The sequence below is a fragment of the Lepeophtheirus salmonis genome, chromosome 8 (assembly GCF_016086655.4).
Source record: "Lepeophtheirus salmonis chromosome 8, UVic_Lsal_1.4, whole genome shotgun sequence".
NCBI lineage: Eukaryota > Metazoa > Arthropoda > Copepoda > Siphonostomatoida > Caligidae > Lepeophtheirus > Lepeophtheirus salmonis.
Genome location: NC_052138.2, coordinates 11,890,906 through 11,909,753, shown reverse-complemented (window position 1 = coordinate 11,909,753; position 18,848 = coordinate 11,890,906). Strand labels below are relative to the sequence as shown.

General features: G+C 29.6%; 3 protein-coding genes across 7 annotated transcripts; 1 reads left to right on the top strand and 2 right to left on the bottom strand.

Annotated features, from left to right (window-relative positions):
* Window positions 1-189: 189 nt before the first annotated feature.
* LOC121123503 (carbonic anhydrase 1) lies at window positions 190-5,530 on the bottom strand. 4 transcript variants are annotated; one of them, XM_040718628.2, is made up of 5 exons: window positions 5,384-5,530; window positions 2,037-2,165; window positions 1,825-1,895; window positions 496-1,038; window positions 190-443 (listed from the first exon to the last, which is right to left on the bottom strand). In XM_040718628.2, exons 2-5 carry the CDS (start codon window positions 2,128-2,130, stop codon window positions 312-314), a joined length of 840 nt encoding a protein of 279 aa, XP_040574562.1. In that variant the 5' UTR covers window positions 2,131-2,165; window positions 5,384-5,530; the 3' UTR covers window positions 190-311. The 4 variants fall into 4 exon arrangements, with proteins under 4 accessions (XP_040574562.1, XP_071746863.1, XP_071746864.1 ...); XM_071890762.1 differs by having other exon boundaries at window positions 5,380-5,513; XM_071890763.1 differs by lacking the exon at window positions 5,384-5,530 and adding an exon at window positions 5,195-5,328.
* Window positions 5,531-8,869: 3,339 nt separating this feature from the next.
* On the bottom strand, window positions 8,870-11,032 carry Fic (FIC domain protein adenylyltransferase). Its single transcript, XM_071890407.1, has 2 exons — window positions 10,669-11,032; window positions 8,870-10,511 (listed from the first exon to the last, which is right to left on the bottom strand). The coding sequence occupies exon 2, from the start codon at window positions 10,401-10,403 to the stop codon at window positions 9,369-9,371; it is 1,035 nt and encodes a 344-aa protein (XP_071746508.1). The 5' UTR covers window positions 10,404-10,511; window positions 10,669-11,032; the 3' UTR covers window positions 8,870-9,368.
* Window positions 11,033-13,708: 2,676 nt separating this feature from the next.
* Window positions 13,709-18,847, top strand: Las (lipoyl synthase, mitochondrial). 2 transcript variants are annotated; one of them, XM_040717362.2, is made up of 4 exons: window positions 13,709-13,789; window positions 16,478-16,901; window positions 16,961-17,153; window positions 18,128-18,847. In XM_040717362.2, the coding sequence occupies exons 2-4, from the start codon at window positions 16,595-16,597 to the stop codon at window positions 18,696-18,698; spliced, it is 1,071 nt and encodes a 356-aa protein (XP_040573296.1). In that variant the 5' UTR covers window positions 13,709-13,789; window positions 16,478-16,594; the 3' UTR covers window positions 18,699-18,847. The 2 variants fall into 2 exon arrangements, with proteins under 2 accessions (XP_040573296.1, XP_040573295.1); XM_040717361.2 differs by lacking the exon at window positions 13,709-13,789 and having other exon boundaries at window positions 16,401-16,901.
* Window position 18,848: the final 1 nt, after the last annotated feature.

The following is an 18,848-nucleotide window of genomic DNA, read 5'->3' as shown; positions in this document are numbered from 1 at the left end:
AAAATAAACCAATATGACGTCATATTATACCTTTTTTGTCAGCTGACATCTTTGATCAATCATTCACGCTTTCTATCGCCTTTATGTATTGCTTTTCTCTATGGTTGGCACCAGATATCCAAATAATATTAATCCCGGTATAATTTGAATAATCAATTTCAGAAATGAATGAATGAACGGAAAAGTATAAACGGGTCCAAGCCTGAGTAATTTATTATTTAATAACTTGGGAATAAATTTATCAAAATGTATTTTGCCTCAAAATTAGCTTGCATATACTTAATACGTTTATTGCATTAGATATTTATTTTTTAAGACCTATTGTACAAGACGGTTCTGCCATTGAGAGGTTGAGGGAGACGAAAAATGTTCATGTGAGTATCTCCATCGTTGAATACTTTTCTAAACGTTCTCATTTGACCAGCCGAAACGGGACAACGTTTCTGAAATAGAAGAATGCAATAATATGGTTTCAATTCCCAGGCATTATTTTACCTTGAACACAGTCCAAAGGACAATTTCCTGGCATGGAGGTATAGTTAAGGAGCCTTCATAACTATAAAATTCCGTTAATTTTCGTGGCAAAAGTTTTCTCAAATTCAATTTAGAAATTGTTGACTTTCTCTGACATTTCTTGATTGATTTCAGACTCTTTATGATAGGTTGAAGACCTGAATTGCTTTTCTGGGAAGATAAATGAAATAAAACAGCAATCACAAACAAATTATCCTTGACACCTTTGACTTTTAGCGCCTCATCCAGAGTTGAACCGTAGTTTGTATTGAAGTGCACAAAATGTCCCTCTAAAGGGTACTGACTCCCATTGATTTGATGTTCTGAGCCAATGGTGTTGTTTTTCCCCCAATGAAAATGTAATTGAGAGAATTGGAACACACTTTTGGGTAGTTGTTCTCCTGTAATATGCGGAATACGTGAAGTTCCGTTTTTGAGAGTTAGAATAACAGTATGGCCATTGTTCAGGATATCAAAGTCATTTGGATGGTCGTAATAAGAAAAATTCATTGGAGCACATTGCATCTAGATAAGTACACAATATAAATTTGGTACTCGGGAGAGAAGCAAAGAATATTTAAGAAATGGGCTTCCGTATCTATCACACGTGTACATTGAACCTAACAAATAAAGTACTTAAAAAATTATTGAACAGATTGGATTCTCATAAGTGTTCATCCAAAACGAATTAATTGGCTAATACAATCTTCCCTTCACTTCTTATTTCTAATAGTAGATAGACCTAGAAGAAAATAAAAACTGTTGCTAGACAGCAAAAACGGAGGAGGAAGATAGATATGTTTCTTTTTGTATATATAAGATATTTCAACCATCTTGTCTCCTCTTTCCTTTTTAGTCTCTTTAATTAGATGTGAATAAAGCATTAAACCACTTTAGATGCGACTAGCTTTTATTTACACATTCTATTTAAAAAATCGTTGAAGACCGAACCCCAAAAAAAAAAAAAAAACTCGCTGCTGAACCGAGTCTCAACACTGGTAGGCACGTACATAATATGTATATCAATTATTAAGTTATAGAAAAGAAGGGACTGTTATGACCGACTAATGTATAGCACGCAGAAAAATATTTTTTCTTGAACTTCTGTTGTGTAATCCATGATTGGAGATGAAAAACATTTTAACCCCACATAACCTCTTCAATTTTAAAGGAGAATGGTTGAGGTACTAAGAAATGAATTATGAATTTTCAAACACGTGGTTTACATGTACACATATGATAGATATGGAAACTCACCTCAACAGTTTGAAATCAGGGCCCCAAGCCTTAATAATGTAGTAAAATACTCACTATGGATGCATCGTTCTTTATTATATTAACGGGGGATTGTTTCCGGCCATGTTTGCATGTCTTGAATATATCTTTATTTAACGAAATATGTACATGGAATGTTAATATTTAAATTATACTTAAAATCTCACATTATTTTTTTTAAATTGAGGTGGAGTGTTTAAAATGAAGAAAAAAATTACCGAATATTATTTTTACGTATTAATACATACCAAAGGATTTCCAATATTCCCCATTTATGTTCTTGCTTCGCCATCCAGAAATAGTGCTCAGAACCGTAAGGCAAACTAATAATCTCGTCGTCATATTTTGAACTCATAGATGAGTAAATATTTTAGAACCTTAAATTATAATCTACAATTATATAAATCGAGAAGAGGAAACAATTCCAACATTGGACATGTTTTTTGTTTTTTTGCACAATTTACATAATGGTACAGTGAACATTGCCCGCCATTTCATATCAAATGAGATAATATTTTAATATGTAAACATTGACTAATTAATTTCAAAAGAATCAAATATTTGTATATATTTTTGAATTTTGAGTACAATTTGAATATATGTTCAGTATATTTTTCTTGAACAATCCTATATTTCCCCCATTGTGTGTTTTCTTTTGCTTCAAAAATAGACATTTTGGTGATCATATTAGTTTGACTCGAGGTTAATAGAAATCCAAGTTTATACCATAAGTTATGGTTATGCTCCTTAACGCTTTTCCCCACAGATGTTTGACTTCCACTACCCTTTTTAATAGTGACGTCAAAGAGCACATAATGTTTGTATTAATACATAATTTTTTTATTATATTCTGTTAATAGACCGTTGTTATACTCTATGACGTCAAAATCTATCTGGCTTGCTCAGTAGTTAGTACGATACATCAAATTGAAAATTAAAAAATCAATTACATGATCGTATAACCTTGTATTTCTATTAACTTTGAGTTTGATATAGTTGTATTTGATCGATTGGTACACTATAAATTTTATTACACATCTTTCCATTTATGATTTTATGATATAAGCCTCATAATTATAAATGGAACAATTGGGGGGTAAAAAAATATTCAAATGATTCGAAATCAAAGATGGAATTTATGTCCAAAGCTGATCTCAGCTTTTTCTCTCAGTCATATGAAATATCTGGGATTATAATAATTCAGGAATATTATCGTTCAGTCATTTTTTTTTTTTTTACACTTAAGACAATCACCAAACTAAAAGTACGATTTATAAAACTTATGTAAAATTACTTTTTAGGATTATAAAAGTGTTTTTAATGATACTTCTTTTTTTTTTTTACTCGATCTGTTTCCTTTTTTAGGCTAACAAAAGATAAAAAACTTCCTTCTACTTTAGATTCTTAAAACTTTACATATTCATCATTCATAGTGATAAGAAATATCATAGCTTATATTATAGAAGAACATTTCAATGTTTAATATGAAAAAAAAAACACCTATTTAAAAAATATCCATCTCAAAGGATCTTTGTGTGATTTTGTATATTTTAAGTGAGCCCATTTTTTATAAGGGTGTACTAGCCAACATACAAAATTATCTTATGTCAATTTCATGACGTCATACCCCGTAATAAATAATAATAATTAATATTATAATATAATACCGCGCTTCGTACAAATTGAAATAAAATATTAAATGATGTAACTATAAGTTGTTTTTTTTACTTTATTAGCAGCCTACTTTACTAATATTCTTACAAATGGCAATATATTTATATAAATATTTATTGTTATTCGCTAAGAATTAGAAAAATATATTTTACTTAATTCAATTTGACCATATAAAAAGTATGAAGTTTTATTCAAATTGAATTCAAAAATAGATAGTTTGAGTAGATTTCTCACAAAGAATCAAAGCATTTTTCAATCTATTTTTCACATTTTCTAACTTAACATATAAGTAAATATATCGTTGGATCCTTTTGAAACTGCTTAATTATTTAAACTATAATCATAAATATATTCAAATAAATAAACAATGCAGTTTTTACATATTAGTTAATCAACCTCTCATTGATATTTTCTCAATAAAATTGAAAACAAATCAATACTGCGTCTAAACTAGACTTTATAAAGTCTCTTGTAAATAAAATCCGTATTATTTACCCTTAAAATAGATTTATTTGGTGTAAAAGCAATTGAAAATCCGAAGCGTGATTCCTCTTTTTAAGCAAAACCCATAAAATATGGTGTTTTTTTAAGATATAAATTGTATTTTCACAAGATATAAATTGTTTTTTTCTCAAGATTAAATATTGGAAATAAAATATATGCACACATTTTAAAATAACATAAAATTTTGTAAAGACTATATTATATTTGGATTATTGTTTTTGATGACTCAAACGTTTTCTCAACCCAATAGAAAGAGTAAAAATACTTCAAAAGTTTATATCAAAAATTCTCGTGCAACATATTTGATATGGAAAAATTAATTACAGATTTGTGGACAGCGTGTCAAGTACTATTAATTATTATAATTGAATAAGGAATATAAAATATTTTTTGGTTGTTTACTTGTGTAATATATTATTTATTCAAAAGTGTATCTACATACATGGCGTTATGATCAAATCGGTGCTTGTGTGCGCCGGTGATTTTGTAACAATGCAACTGTCGGACGGTGACACATTTTTTCCCTGCAGAAAGGCTTTAGTATCAACAAACTATAGTGAAGTTTTGGGGATCATGGCAACAGCTGCTCCAGATACAAGTAATATTGAATTAAAAAAGATGAAACGGCGTCACGCAGCGGCGATGATTTTGGTTCATCATAACATTAAGATTTCAAATAAGGAGATCTGAAATGTGACTGGTGTCCAAATCTGTAACGTGCAAAAGACTCTACACATTCTCATGTCTCATACAGGTCACTTAAGTACCTGAGTGGGCACTACTATGACTTCATTGGGAAGGAAGTAGCCCCCAACAGTCCGGATCTTAATCCGATAGTAAGTTTAAGGCTTTGTTGAATATTAAAAAAATCGAAATATCATGCCACCATGTACTCTCTGATTGCATCCACAAAGAAGACAATGACAAGATACCAAGGAACTACCTTGTCAGCACCTGTTCCTCCTTCCAGGACCGGGTCCAGGCCGTATTTGATGCTGGAGGTGGATATATCAAATTAACTCTTTTTCAACATTCATATGTACATTTCAAGCCAATTTTTAAGTAAATTCGCCAAAAAATGTGAAAATTTAAAGATTTTGAAAATGCGTCGATTTGATCTTAACACCTTTACATAAAAACTAAGCCTTTGGGGGTTTTTTTCATACCAATAATATTTAAAGATTACTAAGTTCAAATAACAAAAAAAAAATTAAAGCCTAATCTTTACCTTTTTTTTGTAAGTTTAAGACAAGCCAAATCAAAAAAGTAATTGAGAATAGGAGGCAAATAATTAATTGACGTAGTTATAATGATTTTTCGTAACTTTTTGTAAATTTTGTGAAGGTTTAAAAGGATCTAAAATAATTTATATGGATATGTCTTTTAAAAAATTGTATTCAAGTTAATAGCTACTTACGAATCCTTGGAGAAAAATGGTAAATTGATAATTATCAGAAGACTAAGATAGTGCACACTTATAAATTTACAAAAGGATATAAATAATGGAATAATTTTATTCATTCGGTGCTTTTTTTTAAAATCTAATTTTACACCTATTAAACTTTAAGAATAGTTATAAGTTTTTTATGTAGTAAAAATCGCGAATATATATTTTTTTATAATTTATGAGGTCTATGTTATAGATCTAGTCGTGTATATCGTTATTAATGTCGTTCCGAATCCAGTTTCATATTAATTTTGATAATCATTCGGAATTGGTCAAACCAGGGCTTCTTGAAGGTTTATTTCAGTGAGTCAAGGCTATAATTCAAGAGGCGAAACGGAGAACACGTGATCAATATTTTTCCAAAATAATTGTCTACTCGGTAATTTTTTTTTTTATCTTCACTAGGGGTGTCGAGTATTCTTGAAAAGTTATTCATAACTAACTATGCAACCTCCATGAATTTACCTTTTTAACTGAATTCTGGAAAGGGCTGGAAGAAAGAGTTACATATGTCATGAGGGAATATGACAAAAAAAAAAAGGATTGAGTCACGTCATCACTGTAATCATATAAAGCGACATCTTGTGTGCGAAAAAATATAATACCAAGATCATATATCTCCTCAAGCTTAACTTATACATAAATAATCCAATAAAACGTCATGAAAGCTAAGATTCTTCAAATCGTCAGGGTTAATATGTTAATTTTCAGTTTATTTTATTTTTACGTGCCGGCAGGTCATATTTTATACAAATCTAGATATAGTTAGCCAAAGAGCTTCATATGAACAAAATATGCAATTTATGTTCTTTGTACAATATGCCAAAATATTGAGTGTCAACGTGGTAATAAATGCTTAAGATATCTTATGTGACCTTATTCTAAAATGTATCATAATCATTCAACTCGTGTTGTTGTTGTTTAACTGTAGCAATCGTTCGTAACTACGGACAGTTGCAACATTTAACGATCTGCATTCAAAACTATTATTTAGTTGAAAAACATGATATTGGTAAAATCTGTAAAATTTGTAAGGATAACAGACATAATATGTAAGTATTAAATTTTAACGTCTTTAAGTTGTACCACCACCTGTTAATTGAGTTAAAAGTCAGAATAAGGGTTCCAACTATCCCAATCTTTCCCTACATTTAACATTATTTATAGTACTCGATGACAACTATGTCACATTCTTTAGAGTTGAGGTAATTCAATCCAAAAATAGTAATTATAATTCGTTAAATTATGATATTAAAGAAAAGTCCTCTCAATATACTAAAATAATAAGAAGATAACTTTACAAACTGTAAATAGTGTTGGATGTAATACTCATATTTGAGTTATAAGCTACTTCGCTACATATTACTCCATGGTAATTTAGTAAGATTACTTTGAATCAAGAGATATGTTATTACTTGACTTGATATATATTATTTTTGATATATGGATGAATATTTGTAAATAAATGTATATTATTGTACCATTCATAAACGAATTTCTACTACATTTTCTGTATCTATTAGCATTTCTTCAAGTCATTGATTCCACTATGGCTTATAATCCAGGACCAAAATAATACTATGAAATAAAATTCAGATCTTGGAACGCCTCCCCCCTAAAACCGACAATTTTTATTGTTATTGAAATCATAGAATACAAAAATGACAATTCAAATTTTAAATCGTAGTAGGTTTGACATTTAAACCCTCTATTAAAAATAATGTTTCTAGAGTATGATTTCGATTCAAAGCCATATTTAGAAATGAAATAACTATTTATTTAGATGAAAATTTAAGGTGATAGCAATTGATATAAAACATTTTAGAATCAAAAAATAAATTATTTATTATGTTATTTTGAATACAGTTTCTACAAACTGTGTCTAATCATACAAAAATCCAGTAAAATGAAGGATAATTTATGGAAGCTAATATTTTTTCAATTTTTTTATTATATAGAATAAACATTATATTATATATTTAAAAGATTTATTGTAAAAATGATTTGTTTTAATTGATTTTTATAGTTTAAATTTTAATTTTCTTATAGAATATTGAATGAATAAGCGATTAAGGTTGCGTTAAAATGTTTCGAAATAACTTATAATTAGTAGATTATTTGACTAATTGTCATATATAATTCATATTTTAAGGGAATAAAGATAAACTCCAACTAAAATATGTTTCATATCCAGTGAATTTGATTCGTAATTATTGATTAGATGTAAGTAATCTAAACAACTTAATTATATTTAATTTTTGAACTTTTCCTTTCTCTTACTTGAATTTTGTATGATTAGAATAATTTTGTAGGAACTGTATTCCATATAACTTAATAAATATTTTATTTTTCGAATGCAGGAATGTTTTATATTAATTTTGTTTACCTTACATTTTCATTTATATATTTACTTCATTTCAAAATATGGGTCTGAATCAAGATTATACTCTAAAAACGGGAGTGTTAAAGAAATAGCTTTAAATGCCAAACCTACAGGGATTGAAATTTTTAAAGATTATTTCCGTATTTTATGGCTTAAATCACAATAAAAAATGTTGGTTTTAGCTGGCAACCGTTCCAAGACTGAAATTTTGTTGATAAATGTTATTTTTAGTCCTGGATCCTAATAATAAAATTTTTAAAAAAGTAGTTTTTAGACATGTACAATAATGAAGTATGTAAATAGGATCCAGCAGTGTCTATCTTTCCATCCTTGAATTTACAATCTTTAATTATTCTTAACTACTACTTCCAAAATCTTATTATTTCATGTCTCACATACACTTTATAATTAAGTATTTCAACAAATAACACTTTTTTAGTTAATTAACACTGTAAAGTGTTTCCTTTCACAAAACATATGTTATCTATGAGGCTTGCATACCGTCAATCCGAGAATGAGCTGCTTTGAATTTTTGGTTACTCGTCTTCTGATCAGATTAATACATATTAATTACTTAAGTAACAGAGGGGTTCGCAGGATTATATTTTAGGGTAGGCCTTGCTTTTGGATTTTTTAGAAAAAAAATTGAAAAATTAATAATTTTGGAAAAACATTTCAAATATTAAAGCTTTTGAAGAAAAAAATAAATGAAAAACCATAGTTGTTCACAAAAAAAATTTAATATTTTGGAAAAAAATATCAATTATTAAATTTTCTGGAGAAAAATTTCAAAAATCCATAGCAATTCACAATTTTTTTAAATTCAAATATTAGATTTGCTATTAAAGAGAACAAGTTCCTTAATTGGGGGGAAGGGGTGGGGCCCTGAGTAATGACAGATTCAATGAAGTAGTAAATAATAGTTTGTTTGCTAAATATATTAAAAAGTAATCTCGTTATATTACTTAATTTGTGAAGTAATGTTATTATAATATAAGTTATTAGAAAAGTAATATTACTACTAAACACGCGTTATAAAACTCGGACTGATTGTAAATAACTATGAGTATTGATTATAATTAATTATTATATTTTTAAAATCTTTTAAATAATATTTGGTTTTCTCTCTATATTCAATTCTTATCCTAATGACTTGGTAGTTATTTACAGGATACAAACATATAATTAAATAATTAATACGTAGTACATATATAAATTTATAAAGGAGTTTCATTTTTCAAACAATCATACTTTAAGTATATATATATATATACAGAACTCTAGTGAAATAACTACTGTCTAATTTGATTTTATATAAGAACGTCAAATTAGAGCAATAGCTGCCGGTAACAAAAAAAGTAGGTAACAAAGACAGTGTAGGTAACAAATACAGCTATAGATATATTAATTAGTGTGCAAATTCCAACATTAGACTTCCATATATTAATCATGTACAATATATGTTTAAATTTTCTTTATCTTCTGACAGCAGGAGTGTGGACATTTGCACGAATATCACAGATCAATAATTATTCATTCTTATATACTTTCATTTTTTAAATTATTTTCCCCTTAGGTTTCAACAGTCATGTTTGGTCCAATGCTTCCTCCCATTATGATTTTATCCTGAGAATCAAAATGATCCAACGCTTCTTGCATGCTAATTAAGTCATTATCGTCTTCAGCAATAACTCCTTCGAAGGAAGAAATCTCTCGCTCATGCGTCGAATAATGAAAGGCATCTAATGTTCTTTCAGTACTCTTGGCAATAAATCTTAAAAATGGACGAACATCTCCATGATTCGCTTCAACTAATGTTTTGTAGTATTGAAGACGATCCTGTCGTCGTATAATGACAGGGGGATAGCCCCCAACCATTAAGATAAGGTTCATAAGTAATCTAGAAGTTCTTCCATTGCCATCAACAAATGGATGGATGTAGACTAGCTTATAGTGGGCAATGGCAGCAAGTTGAATAGGATGAATCTCGAGGGTTGAAGGGGCGTTCAACCATTGAATAAAGTTTTTCATTAAGGTATCAATTTGAGACGGAGGAGGCGGAATATGATCTCCTATGTAAACCTGAGTTGTACGAAACATACCTGCTTCTGTTGGATCTACATAGCCAATTACTCGACGATGTATCTCCAATATATCTGTTATAGTGATTTCACCTAATTTATCAACAAGTGTTTGATTAATATATTTTAAGGCCGCATCCAAACCAAGAACTTCGTTATGCTCCATAATACTTTTTCCCCCTATGGCAAGCTTGGTCTCTAGTAAGGTCCGAGTTTGGGTTAGAGACATGGTGTTCCCTTCAATGCCCACAGTATGGTATATATGTTGATAATAGGCCTCTGTTTTAGCTCGGCGTAGAGCTGAGTTATTCTGCTCTTCCAGGATTTGAAATGTTCTTTTCTTTTCCTCTATTCGGTTCAATACTTTCCTATCGATATCTTCTACTATGACAGACGTCCTTTTTCGATTTTCCATTGCTCTAGAATAGTCTTCATTTTCTGTAGTTGAATAAGAAAGAGCTTTAGCAAAGTAAAGGTCTGCTTTAAGAACATCTTTCTCAATATCCTCCACAAATTCTCCGTACATATTTAATATTCTTGGATGCTTAGGGTTCAAGGCAAGAGCATGTCGGAAAACTTTTAATGCCTTTTCAAACTTTTTCTTATTTTTTAATAGAACGGCTACGTCCAGCGACTAAAGAGATAGAAGGGATATTTTGATATTATATTATATTAGTGATCGCCAGTTGTGGTGATTAATATTAATAACATGCAGAAGGAAGCAAAATAATAGAGGATTAATTATAGGTAAAAGAGTATTTTAGGGGCAAATAAAAGCCCTTCTTTGCTACAGAATAGTATCAAAATATCCCTTGAGTGCTTCCGAATCGTCTTTGTTATCTTTCTTATCGTGATTATCGAATATGATTGGCTCTCCTTCCTCGAAATACCTTGTAGAAACGGAAGAGTCCCCGATCTCAGGAGGCATCAAACGCCAAGGTGATTCTTTTTCCCGTTCCCGATGTGGTTTTAGGATTGCTATCAGCACCACAGCACTCAGAAAACCACAAATAAACACAAGAGCCCATCGAGACGAATCTCCTCTTCGGAATTTGTCAATATCTTCTGGAGTGGGAGCAGATCTCACTCTCGACAATCGCATGGTATTTGTACTACTGTCAAAATTGAAATGACGTCACGCCTCCAACAAAAATTATTATATATAATTTTAATAAAATCCTAGTAAATATAGGTGGGTGAGTAAGATCAAATGAATAAACCACTAACACACACATAGATAGAAGTATAAAGAAACACAATTAACAATATAAACTATTCAACTATTGTTGCCTGTCGTGACGTCATAGACAACAATAAAAGGACGAATGCGAAAGGAGAGAAAAATAACTTTTCCACTCTAATCAACGTGTCTTAAAGCATACCGTAAGTCTTATTGAAAATGATAAATGTCAAAACCAAATTGATTATTTTATTTAGACAACGCCTAACCAACAAATCATAAGGAATCACTAACACATCCTTGAGTGTACCGTTCATTCATTTAAATGTACTGTTATGACTGTATTGTTGATAATTTTCTTTACAGGATAATACAATTTTATTTATTTTTTGTTATACTATACTTTCGCGATAAGAATGCGTCATTCAAACAGATATAAGTAACGAACAATTTTTATCCTCTCTTACATGATTATATATAATTTGATGTCATTGCTAAGGAAGAATATTAAAATAAATCAATTTTCATTCTATATAATTATAGCTATTAGCAGACTCACAAAGTCCTATTTAATGTTCCAACGTGGCAAGTCATGATCAATCATGTTATTTATTTAATAGCAATTCCAATTAAAATCTGTAAAAAATATACATTTTTCAATATTAAAGGGGATGGCAAACATATTTTGTTCAAAAAAATGTATTTCCAAATAATTTTTTTTTTAAAATATATATTCGTAATATTTACGTACTTTTAAGTCACTAAACCTTAGTCATGAATTACTGAATTATATGTTGCCAGTCAACTCAAAAGGAAGCAATAGTAATTTTTCTCAAAATTAAATGTGATTGCATTTGTGTTCTTCTACGAATTATCTTCATGTTTTATTAACAAATTATCAGTATTAAACTTTTATAAGGCACCACTAATAGACTTAAATTAGTCGAAATAGATCGTCACAATAAAATAATAAAAAATAGATGGGATTTATTTGAAATGCCGTGTCGGGTCCAATATAAATCCCTTAAATCATATTAAGTTCTTAGCTAGAGCTAAAATTCTTGAGTACCTTAATTAGTCTCACAGATTTGACTATAAAGCCTTAATTGATTCCAATATGCCTAGGAAATATTGCCTTGTATATTTATATGAAGTAAAAAAATATATTGGGATTTTCTCCTTTTCTTGATTTTTATTCAAGATTGTTTGGATGTTGACACAACACTTGTATACATAGACAATTATAACCATAGTTGTAATAAAAAAAATATGACTTGTTGGTATGTTAAAAAAGATACCAAAAATTAACGTCGTTAGGGAGAAAAGAAGCTTGTAAGAAAATGGCAAATTCATGTAAATAATATTATTACTAAAGATAGAAACAAAAATGACTTCACATCCTATCAGCACTTAAAAACATTTATAAATGTACTATACTTATTCATTATTTATTTTTTAAATAGTCAAACATATTTTAGAATTTATGATTTTGTAATTCTAACTGAAAAGTTTTATTTAAAACCATAATGATTTATCCTCTTTTATTAGATTAAATATATAAAAAGGAGACTTCTTCAACCGGGACATTATTCATGAGAATTATAGCCTTCGAATGAGTACACACAAATTAATAGCTTATTCGTACAAAAGGGAACGTATTGATTTGTGAACCCCAAAAACAACGTCGTACCTTATATAAATTTGTTGTTGAGTCGCTATTAAAAAGTTGTCTCACTTTCTAAATTCAAATCCCTGAACGTAAGAGCCAAGGGAAAAAAAACTTCAGAAAATAAACTAAATTTACAAAAAAATGAATATTGACCTCACTTCCTTCACTTGCACCGTGGGGTAGGGGAAGGACCACTAAAAAATTATTTGAATTGAATTTGAGTCTATAAACAGACCTCCCTAAAGAGAAGAGACTGAAGAAAAAGTATTAAGAAGCACACCTTCCATTCAGAAGAAAGTGATCCAAAGAGCTTGACTGCCACTATTTAAAAATTGAATTTTTTTTTGTAGAAATTATAATTTTGAATTTTTTTTTCTACAAATTATAATTTTGAATTTTTTTTACTAGTTATTTTGTAATACTCAAGTACATTATATTAGAATGGATATTTAAGAAGACCTATTTGTAAGGAAATCAGATTTTTATACAAATATGATTTAGTATATATCCATGGCCCATGACATATATAGGTATCTACAATATACTAACATAAAGGGGTCTTCGCTTATCGCAGTTACAGGGAACAAGAAATATACCTTATATGAAATCCGCCTTGTACAGGGACTTTTTTAGAACCACATACAAAAATTCTTCTTTCCCTCTATATGCTATTTTTTGTAATTTATAATCATAATATAAAAAACCACTATATAAGGGGAATGAACCGCTCTATACGGAGAGTCAGAATCATTCGAAGCACCCTTCTTTATGCGAAATCCGCAGTGTTTGAAACCGCGTTATGCCGAGACCTCCTGTATATATATTTACATGTAGCTCCAAGCAAGTACTACTATTAATCAAAAGACATACTCTTAAAGTTGATCACAAAGCAAGTTTGATGTATTGCATATGAGTCCATTTCATTTTACAGGATTTAACTTAACTCTCATGTTCAGAAAAAATATACATTAAGTAATGAGTCTTTACTTTCGTGTTCTAGTGGAGAGTCTATCATTGTTATATAACTTCGAGTCACATATATCTATAAAATATATGCTCAATTGTAAGTAAAGAATCGAGTCCAAATCCCCATCTCTGCCTCTTAGTATGAAAATGATGGTAAAGTAATGTTCCAGCTATTGTTTTTGAAATTCATGTTCGATTTTTTTTTAAATGGAACATAAAATATTGTTTTGCTTTTTATCAAAAAAAAAAAAGTATTACAATGTTAATTATTTTTCCAAAATAATTCAAATCTATGGATGTTTATATTTGATTTTTGTTAAACCATTGAATACTATTTTTTTGTTGTTAATCTTTTAACCGTTGTCATATTCCATCACATGGTGACTTTTCATGGGTAGTATAAAAAAATTCCAGTTACATTTGTAAATAAAATCCTTTGCATGATATAATATACTATCAAAGTTATCAAATTATTCTTATATTGGCCTACACATCTGTCAGAGAAATAATACATTTTCTTAATATAATTTGGCACTTTGCTATTTATAAACTGATTTGAAAATTCATTGACATTGTAAACAAAAGCATAATCGCGTCTCATCCGTTTGAAATGAAGCACAATATAATCTTCACTATAATATATTATTAGGGATGTATGCTGCATTGGTTTTTATTCCAATGATATCCATAAACTACATCTTGAACAATGGAATTGTAATTTTCAGAAGAATATAATAGAACAATAGCTTAATTCTCCTTTAAATTTTCTGTTAGCGAATTAAAGTATTATGATTGATTCCTTACAATAAATTAATGACTTGTGAGAGCAATGATGTTTTTACATAAAACGTTTACAAATTCAAAAGGACTTAATTATTATATCAGATCTATCTACCCATTATTTAAAGTTAATATTTGTAACAATTTCAGAGATATAATCCAATAAAAGAGATTTTAGATTGTATATTGCTTGGCATTTGTTACTCGAGTAGGTTATACATTATTTTGATACTAGATCGCATACCACCATCTTCATAAATTATATATATTAATTACCCACCCTAGATCCTTGCATCATAAATTTGACATTTTTATTAATATAACATAGGACGAAGTGAAGAGATCTTTGAAACCCCAACTTTAAAGGCTGGATGTTTTGTTTTGAAAGCGAAATGCAATTCTTTAAGTTACATACAAAAAAAAAATTGTACATGGACATTTTTTTTTTCAATACTAACTGAGTCATTTTTACCAGGAAATTGTCTTGAACAGTCGTCATTACAATAAAAATATTGTAACAAAGTAAGAACTTTGTTAGTGTTAGTAAATCTACTTGAAATTTCATGTTTTGATCGATTTAATAATTTTGAAACTCCCAATTCATTCACAGTCTTTGTCAAGGACCAAGAATCTCGTATGAAAGTTTTTTCCCAACATTACAAACGACTTGAAGATTAATTTAAATTATACATAAAAATATCAAAATCCATATTGTTTTGTTTTAATTTTGATTTTGGTAATCGCATTGAAACGATGATCTTCTTATATTAAAGGCAAAAGAAATTATGCCAGATTAAGTATTAGATATTTTATCGAAATTTGTTTGAGAAAATAATTTCAACATACTTTTATTTAAGCTATGCTAATTGATGGAGTCTAAGCCCATGTTATTTACCATCTCATTTAAAAGTTTTCTGTATTTTATATTTAGTACTATTTATCAATATTGCAGTTTTCTATAAAATAATCATCATTTTATTAAGTAAATTGTTCTATACTCATTATTAGGAAAGTATGCACTCTGCATTAAACACAAAGCTGTTCGACAGGAACTAAAAACTTTCCTTTTGAACAAAGAAATTTAAGCTCAATCCCTCCAACAGAAGCTAAAATTAAATCTAACATTCATTTTAAAAAAATCATAAATTTAAAGATAAAAACTTTTTCTAATTTTCTTGTATAAAGCAAAAGGATTGCAACAATGCATCTTCCTCTTAGGATATAACTCTGATAATATATATAGGTGATGATCATATATTGCATTTAAGATAACTTTTGAAACCCCAGATCTCCAAATAATAATTTCACTATTTTCTAGTGATGAAATGAAAGACAATCGTTCACTTAAACAATAATCTTTTGAATGACAATTTAAATTATAAATAGCACCAATTACATGCTTCAGCTATTATGATATAGTATGAATATTGAATAATTATCAATTTATGATTAATTCTTGATAAATTACTGACGGATAAATTAAATTAATATCTTTGGTGATGTGTTGTTGATAATTATTAGAAAAGTTGCTGAGTATTATTTTAAAACTTCCAACTAATACGGAAACATTGTATTGCTCATATTTAAATCAGTTACTTAGCTAGAGAAACAACAATGAAAACTTAAAACTACATTTTTACAAAAATACTGCTCCTACAAAAAAAATTAGTTTTTATTCAATATCATGATTGGTAAAGGTAACAAAAATTATGGATTTTTCTCCACAATAATCTGCATTATCTAATTATTATAGTTGTAATGTAAGTTTTGTAGAGACAGCTTTTTGCATGTTTTAGAAAAAAGTTATGTTGCAATTGTCCCAGGTCTCCCCTGGCTATAATATTTATATTTTTAAAGAAATGTTGAAACATAAAACAATTGCGTTGTTAAAGGGACATCTAGTGGTTACTTTTTAAACTTTCCATTTATTGTTATTTTAGATCAGGTGATACTTTTACGTAGATAAAGTTTTGATAGAATTCTTTTTTTTATTCTATAAAACAAGTCCATTACATAAAAGTTAACAATTTGGATTCATGACTTTTCGGCCTATTTCCCTTGGCATGCCATAGTTGATATCTATTTGCCCTGAAGAATAAGTAGAAGGATTAACAAAGTAAGCATGACAAAAGTGTGGACGGGTTTCTTAAGTCGTTCTCCATGCCAACGTGCATATTCGAGTGGTCGGAATAAGAAACTTGAGGACGGTCCTGATTTGGGAGACTTCATTGCCGGAGTTGTTCCACGAAAGCATGATGTTTCCTATGAAGGAAGTCTTAAACTAGGGAACGCAAAAGGGGAACGACTTCGACTACCCCCTTGGCTTAAAACAGAAATCCCAATGGGCAAGGACTTTGCTCGACTCAAAAGGGACTTGCGTGGGCTCAAACTAGCCACGGTGTGCGAAGAGGCAAGATGTCCCAACATTGGTATAGCCAGGGCTGACATTAAATCACTCCTTGAGCTCACACTTACATTTTCCTTCTAGGTGAATGTTGGAATGGCGAGACATCCACTGCGACTATCATGCTTATGGGGGATACGTGTACAAGAGGTTGTCGATTTTGTTCCGTCAAAACATCGCGTGCTCCTCCTCCATTAGATCCAGATGAACCAGAGTCAACTGCACAGGCTGTCTCATCCTGGGGTTTAGATTATATTGTACTCACTTCAGTGGATAGGTAGATCATTACGCTAGTCAACAAGTTTTTACCCTTGAACTGAGATAGTTTTTACTCTTCAAAAACATAAAATGACCTTTATAATCCAATATTTCTACTTTTATGCTCTATAAAGGGAAATATTTCAAATATGTTGCTCGTCAATACAAAAGTAGGCTACAATGATTTACTTTGAAATGGACAGTAGATTACTTATTCTCCTCGAAAAATTATCCTCAATATCAATCATCATAAAAAAATTATAATTCATTTTTTGGAGGCTCCAGTAATTCCACTTAAACTAGGCATGACTGATCCTGATAAAATAAATGAATGGATTTTATTTGTAAGGTCATAACGGTGCAAATGTTAAGTATGATAAATCAGATGAAGCCTCTAAACCATAGTTAAAATTCTTGAGTATCTTAACTCATCCCACAAATTTGAATAATTTGACTTAATTATGTCTGAAATATTGGGATGTATGAATATATGAAGTAAAATATCAAGTGGGATTTTCTCCCTTTTTTCGATTTCCCAACATTGCTTTTATGTTGACGCACCACATATTGTCAAAAAACATCTATATTTTAAAATATGATGTCGATCAAGCAACAAATCATAAATAACTTGATGTCTACTTTTTCGTCATTATTTTATACTTTGAAGGTATTTTTTCCTATTCTAAAAACAATACAGAAATAGTTAAAATATTTTTTTTGAATCTGTAAACATATATTTACATACTATATTTTATGATTTCTTTTATTTTATTTAGATCCTTCTAGGTGAAAAATAACGCTCTAAATCAAATAAATTGTTTTTTTAATACAATTTCCATAGAAATACTCTGTATCTAACAGAAGTAGAAATTTCGGGTTGTAAATGTCATTTCCCTGTTTCTCGAGATAAAAGCAATCTTAGGCGCACCCTCAAATAATTTATTTATAATTGTTATTGTTCACTCAAAAATAAAAATTTGCTTTGATTTTCAGGGACGATATATCTGACTATGGTAGCAGTCATATGGCACAAACTGTACGACGCCTCAAGGAAGTGAAGCCTGAACTCATGGTGGAGGTTCTCTCTCCAGACTTTGCAGGCAAAGAGGATTTCGTTCGTATTCTTGCTGCTTCTGGTCTTGATGTCTTTGCACATAATATTGAGACTATTGAGCGACTCACTCCATTTGTTAGAGATCCAAGAGCAAAATATCGACAGTCGCTTACTGTCCTAAAAGCTGCGAAGAAACACGTTCCCAATTTAGTGACAAAGTCATCCATTATGTTGGGACTTGGAGAAACGGATGAGGAGATTCGGCAAACCATGGAGGATTTGAGAAGTGCGAATGTAGACTGTTTAACTCTTGGACAGTATATGCAGCCTACAAAAAGGCATTTAAAAGTAAAAGAGTATGTAACACCCGAAAAGTTTGGACAATGGGAGAAAGTGGGTCAAGAGCTCGGATTTCTCTATACAGCATCCGGGCCTTTGGTTCGAAGTTCATACAAAGCTGGTGAATTCTTTATTAAAAACATAGTTCAGAAGAGACAAGAAAATATTTAAATTTCATAATGTGATGTGTTACTAATAGAACTGTGACTGTTTAGAGTACCGTTAATGTTTGAATATAATATTATATGATTATTAGTTATTCATTATGAAAACCTTTTGAATTAATACCTTAATTTAATATCACTTTTGGCCTTTGGTAGT

Coding starts and splice junctions, on each gene's coding strand:
- LOC121123503 (XM_040718628.2), bottom strand. CDS start 2,130: ATGACGACGAGATTATTAGTTTGCCTTACGGTTCTGAGCACTATTTCT. Junction 1,039..1,824: donor TAAAGAACGATGCATCCATA/GTGAGTATTTTA, acceptor GTACTTATCTAG/ATGCAATGTGCTCCAATGAA. Junction 444..495: donor TCCTTTGGACTGTGTTCAAG/GTAAAATAATGC, acceptor CTTCTATTTCAG/AAACGTTGTCCCGTTTCGGC.
- Fic (XM_071890407.1), bottom strand. CDS start 10,403: ATGTACGGAGAATTTGTGGAGGATATTGAGAAAGATGTTCTTAAAGCA.
- Las (XM_040717362.2), top strand. CDS start 16,595: ATGACAAAAGTGTGGACGGGTTTCTTAAGTCGTTCTCCATGCCAACGT. Junction 16,902..16,960: donor GGCAAGATGTCCCAACATTG/GTATAGCCAGGG, acceptor TTTTCCTTCTAG/GTGAATGTTGGAATGGCGAG. Junction 17,154..18,127: donor GTACTCACTTCAGTGGATAG/GTAGATCATTAC, acceptor TTTGATTTTCAG/GGACGATATATCTGACTATG.